Here is a 5,699-nt window from a genome sequence, read left to right as displayed (position 1 = left end):
ATTCTGTTTTGGGTGAGATTCCCTTAAACAGTTCATTTGAGTTCATCCAGAAGCCAAATTCAGCAGTGAAGGACCCCCTGTGCTCCCAGCAGAGCACTCCTGTGTGCCCGGGGTGCTGCCTGCTCCCACACCAGGGTGCAATATGTTGTTCTGATTGCAAAAACTTCTCTCTTAAATGGATAGCTTTAAATTATAAGTTAGCAAGTATTCCTTTAATCCCACATTTAAACAGATTTTTAAATGTGTATGTGTTCTTTCATTGGATTAATTTCTTTAAATTAATGGGGAGTACTATAGCACGCACGTAGTATATGGTAAAGGAAAATACCTGATGAAATGGCAAATATGGATCAGGAGCAACAGTCCTAAGTGAAGAATAAAGGGAGACTAATGTCTTAAAGCTTGTGAAGATCTTTTTATTAGTCAAGAAACGAGAAAGTGAGTTTAGAATAGCAGAATTATTTTGTCTATTCATCACTAAAGATTATAAAAAAGCATATCTAATTAAATGCCTAATGTGTGCACCGTGTTTCCAGTTACTAAACAAAGAATTTGAAAGAAACATGGAGTAAATGGATCCTTTGTCAGATCAGATTGTGCCTTATATCTTCTCTTCAACTTCCTTAACATGGGATGCAACAACTTTTCCATCTACCACTTCTTCGACAATTGTCTTGATCTTTCTAGTTTTGGTAGGATCTAAGCGTCATAAAACAAAACAAAACAAAAATTTATCAAAGTGTTAAAAAATATAGAACAGAGCAGCACGCGTACATGAACAGTTACAGTTTTCCTTTCAGACTGGCTTCTTGTGATGAACTCTATGATGTGGTTCAACAGAATAGCATGTGTTATTTTATTGATAAGAATGACTTTAGAAACAAAGTTTTATTCAAATCAAGTTCTACCTACCCTGAGAAGAATCCAGTGATTGTGTTTGTGATTTGGACCCTGTCAAGGATGAACTTTCAAAGGTAACTCCCTGTCCTGTGCCCCTGAAAGTGAACCAGAGACATGCAGCATTGCAGAATGTTTGTCAGGAGCAGGAGAAATTGTATTATTTTAAATACTGAGCAGAATGGTTCATTTTCCACAGGCTGAGTATATCTGGGTGGCTACAGACAATAAACCCAAGGAGTTATGCTATGGAAATTGGTTACTTACGCAAACTCGCCATCCAGCAGGCGGCGATAGGTTTCGATCTCCATTTCCAGGCGAGTCTTGATGTCAAGAAGTTGTTGGTACTCTGCGTTCTGTCGCTCCATGTCAGCTCTGACCTGAAACAGCTGGGACTCCAGATTCCCGATCTGAAGCTGCATTTGTGAGAGCTGAGCACAGTAACCGCCTTCCGTTTCTGCTAAAGTGTCTTCAAGGGATTTTTTCTGCGGAAGAAGGATATTTTATAATCTCTGATTGTGGAAAAAATATTCTTTACAAAGACAAAACCCACTGACATAGTTTAATGGGAGTAAGTATAGTCTCATTACTTAGATATTTTAATTTTTCTTCTTGAAATACCAGTTTGAAAACTGGCCTTTGCTGCTTCACTGGACGTGAACATCAAATTTCATCTGCTTTATAACATGCTACTTGCAATCCAATTATATATATTACTGCTATTTAGGAACTAAAAGAATGCGAGATTTAAAAGGAAATAAATGCAAATCTTAAATCCTAGAGAACAGTACAAGATCTGACAACACTTTTGAAGTTGGAAAATTGACTCTGACTAGTTGGCAGCTTCCTTTGAACACACCATGGCAAGCTGGGATTGCAGTTCAATTTCCAAGCTCTGAAGAGTCCGTTTTAAATCTGTGATCTCACTCTTCCCTGACTGAAGCTGCTCAGTATGGGTGGAGATTTCCCTTTTCAGCTCCCCACTCTGAAATGACAAGGAAGAATAGAGTGTAATGTTAGTGTTCCAAATATTTAACTCATTTTTGCATACATTTCGCTGAATTTGCAAGCTCTGATCATTACCTTTTCATTGAACCACGCTTCAGCCTCTTTACGGTTCTGCTCAGCGATGACCTCGTACTGTCCCCTCATGTCATTCAAGAGCTTGGTCAGGTCAGTTCCCGGAGCAGCATCCATCTCAACGCTGACTTGTCCAAACGTGCTGCTTTGGATGCCCTGAAGCTCCTGGAGAGATCGAAAATAAAGAAAAGTTTCTGTTAATAAGAGGCACCAAAACAAAATACAAATAAATGTATGTGCTATACATTCTGTTTCAACAAGAATAGGCATAGCTTGTGCACGTATTTCGTTCACTTTTTCATTTGGTAAACTCAAGAAAGAACCGCAAAGAAAACAAATAATGAATCCAAGGAGCTCCCTCTGGCATGAATAACGGAATAATTTGATATTTCACAGTTCCGTCTGCCTTCTTATGAATTCACAAAGGGGAAAAAAAAGTACCTCCTCATGATTCTTCTTGAGATAAGCCAGTTCTTCATTCAGGCTTTCAATCTGCATCTCCAGATCAGCTCTAGTCAAGGTCAGCTCATCAAGAACTCTGCGCAGACCATTGATGTCAGCTTCCACGCTCTGGCGAAGAGCCACTTCGTTCTCATATCTGTAGAGAAAGTTGTTAAATATGATTTTTTATGGGGTTAATGAGGTCAAATGCAAACAATTACTATATAGCTTATATAGCTTTTGCTATGAAGTCTTAATACACATAATTATTATAATATTGTTTAACAATTATGTTAAATGGTAGGGATTTTTAAATACAAAATATTTTTTCCTTAAAATACTGGCAAGAGGTTTTGTAATATTAAAATATCCTTACTTCAGTCTGAAATCATCAGCAGCCAGCCTGGCATTATCGATCTGCAGAATGATTCTTGCATTGTCGATTGTTGCATTAATGATCTGCAATACAAACAATGTTCAGAGAATTATTTTATTCCCAAATGGCTTTGCAGCTCAAGGTAGCTATTTACAGAGCTAAATCCTTTACAAATCCTGAGTATGATTATAATATTAAATGTAATTTGTCAGACTCTTGTATAATATACTATGAAAATATATAGGACAGGGTTTTGGCATGCTTCGCTCAATGGTAGAACACCAGCACGATTCTCTGAGTAGAGTTTCTGATCTCTGGAATCTGTCTGGTTCAGGAACTGAGTTTGTGATAGAAGAACTATGAATTTGAACTAAAGAACTAAATTTGAAACCTGGTAATCTACAGGAGTTTGTGGAACTGGATTCCATCACTGCCTTCGTTGTTCAAATGAGACCACACACAGCATTGTGTGATATAGCTACAGAACTGCCACTAATATAGGAGAAAAGTTAAACACATGACACCAGTGCAACGTGGCAGAGGATTATGAAAAGCGTTGGTACTGTAGGATGAATTTGCTCTTGGTTTCTGAAAGGAATCTGTCATTTTTTTCCAAAATATTATTAGCTGAATTACAAATGTAACGACACATTAAGTACATTGCTTTGCTACCTTGTTCCGAAGATCTTCAATTACAGGGTAGTATTTGCTATAGTCATTCCCAGATCCAGGGATACAAGCACCAGGGCCATTTTTCTCGTACCACTCGCGGATTTTGCGCTCCAACTCGGTATTGGCGTCCTCCAGAGATCGCACTTTGTCCAGATAAGCAGCCAGACGGTCATTGAGGTTCTGCATAGTTTCTTTTTTTGAGCCAGAAAGAAGGCCACCATCTACGGCACCAGCAGTGCCAAAACCACCTCCAAAACCAGCTCCTGAGCCACTGCCAAAGCTCCCTCCAAAACCAGTGCCTGAGCTGCTGCCAAAACCACTTCCTAAACCTCCACCAAAACCACCGCCTAAACCTCCACCATAAGCACTGCCTAAGCCACCTCCATAGCCACCACCTAAACCACTACCAAAGCCTCCACCAAAGCCGCTGCTTAAGCTGCTCCCAAAGCCCCCACTGAAGCCAGAGCCGGAGCCAAGCATAGAGGCAGCACCAAAACCTCCGCCAGATCCGCCGCCAAACCCAAGTCCGCTGCCACCGAAGCCTCCTCCACCGCTGGAACTCGACATTCTCAGAGATCCCCCGCCAAGCCCGCTCCGAGAGGAGAACTGCCGGGAGCCCCCGCTGGCGCGCACGGAAAGGGCCATGGCTCAAGATGCCCTGAAGGGTTCTGTTGAGCACACAGCACAGAGCAAGGCACAGAGACCAGCTGAACCTTTATATGGGGAAGGCAGGGGGTGTTTCAGTGGAAGGCCCCACCTCCCAGGGAGATCTTTAATTCCTTCTCTCTCTCTTGATTGGAAGGAAGTCAGTTTGGTCCGTCCTGGCCAAACGAAATGATATGTGCCAATCTAAATTGCCCATGGGAGTGGAAATCTGGTGCCCTCCAGGTATTTGCTGTATGAGGGGAAATGGGTGGAGTGGAGCTCCACATCATGATAATGTTTTGCCATGTGCAATGGAGCACAAACATTTCTTTTTGCATTTAAATCCTTTCTAAATAATTTTTCTGTCATTACATATTCATTGTTTTCTTGGTTTAGGGCTATTATTGTAGAAGTGTGCTTAAGTCAGTGTAATGATCCCTTTCATATTGTACTTCCTGGTGTGCATGTCAAAAATGTGTTTCTTTTCATAATACTTCACTGGCATGAACCTCTGCCAGATGAGCGCTCTCTCGATGTTTAATAAGAAGTAAGAAAAGCGATCAACAAAAGTGTATGAAGAGGCATACGGACAATCAGCCATCTCTGGGTTAGTCATTAATATGAAAACATAAGTATACTTGATTATACCAAACATAATTTGTAATTGTTTTCTGCCCTAAACCTTTCATCGTTGCAATATCTCATGTAATATGCATAGCCTATACCAACAGTTTACACTTTCCAGCTGAAAACTAACTGCTGTTTCTCCTAAATAGTTTGCTATTATGAGCGCTCTCTCGATGTTTAATAAGAAGTAAGAAAAGCGATCAACAAAAGTGTATGAAGAGGCATACGGACAATCAGCCATCTCTGGGTTAGTCATTAATATGAAAACATAAGTATACTTGATTATACCAAACATAATTTGTAATTGTTTTCTGCCCTAAACCTTTCATCGTTGCAATATCTCATGTAATAATGCATAGCCTATACCAACAGTTTATACTTTCCAGCTGAAAGCAGCTAACTGCTGTTTCTTCTAAATACTTTGCTATTGTCTCAAAATAAGGAAAATTATTTCTGTATTTTGTACTTTTGAGAATATAAATCTAAAGATCAAATGTAGCTCCTAGGTTACAGGTTTAGGCATGGCCACCCTTCAAAACCAATATGCTTTTCTTTTGAAGTTATTTTGGTAAAGAGAAAATTGCTTTTTCTTTGTTCTGGCTTAATTATATCACTGGATTTGTCAACTGAAACATAATGACTTTTCATTTATCTCCATCCAGGAGCAGGGCTGCTTTTGGGGCAGAAATTAATGACGAGCAGTAGATCAAAGGCTAAAGTAAAGCATTTATGTCAAAATGAATTGATAGCCCGGTATCAGTGACTCAGGGGTGTGAAAGCAAAGGATTATCTCCTTTGGCAGCTGTTTCTGTACAGGAAATAGCAGCCTGGGCAGGTGAGATTACAAGAGGAAGAGTTTTTTGTGTTTATGTTGTCAAGGGGGAAATGTGGACTCCTTGGCCTGAAGGTCTGGGTATGGCGTAGGAGACTTGGATGCTATGGGCATGAGTATGTGCGGTTT

General features: G+C 40.1%; 1 protein-coding gene across 1 annotated transcript; it reads right to left on the bottom strand.

Annotated features, from left to right (window-relative positions):
* Positions 1-601: 601 nt before the first annotated feature.
* Positions 602-4,111, bottom strand: KRT12 (keratin 12). The gene is made up of 9 exons (XM_010191013.1): positions 3,808-4,111; positions 3,467-3,714; positions 2,795-2,877; positions 2,419-2,575; positions 1,981-2,142; positions 1,757-1,882; positions 1,171-1,382; positions 913-995; positions 602-699 (listed from the first exon to the last, which is right to left on the bottom strand). The coding sequence occupies exons 1-9, from the start codon at positions 4,109-4,111 to the stop codon at positions 602-604; spliced, it is 1,473 nt and encodes a 490-aa protein (XP_010189315.1).
* Between the last annotated feature and the right edge of the window lie 1,588 nt (positions 4,112-5,699).

This window comes from Mesitornis unicolor, unplaced genomic scaffold (genome assembly GCF_000695765.1).
Source record: "Mesitornis unicolor isolate BGI_N332 unplaced genomic scaffold, ASM69576v1 scaffold27628, whole genome shotgun sequence".
Taxonomy (NCBI): Eukaryota; Metazoa; Chordata; class Aves; order Mesitornithiformes; family Mesitornithidae; genus Mesitornis; species Mesitornis unicolor.
This window is presented reverse-complemented; position numbering and strand designations above follow the sequence as displayed.

Excerpts from the sequence above, each read along its gene's own strand:
- KRT12 (XM_010191013.1), bottom strand. The coding sequence starts at position 4,111 with ATGGCCCTTTCCGTGCGCGCCAGCGGGGGCTCCCGGCAGTTCTCCTCT. Across the intron at positions 3,715-3,807 it reads TGGTGGAGGTTTAGGCGGTG|GTGGTTTTGGCACTGCTGGT; the intron begins GTTTTGGTGGAG and ends CTGGTTTTGGAG. Across the intron at positions 2,143-2,418 it reads TCAAGAAGAATCATGAGGAG|GAGCTTCAGGGCATCCAAAG; the intron begins GTACTTTTTTTT and ends CGATCTCTCCAG.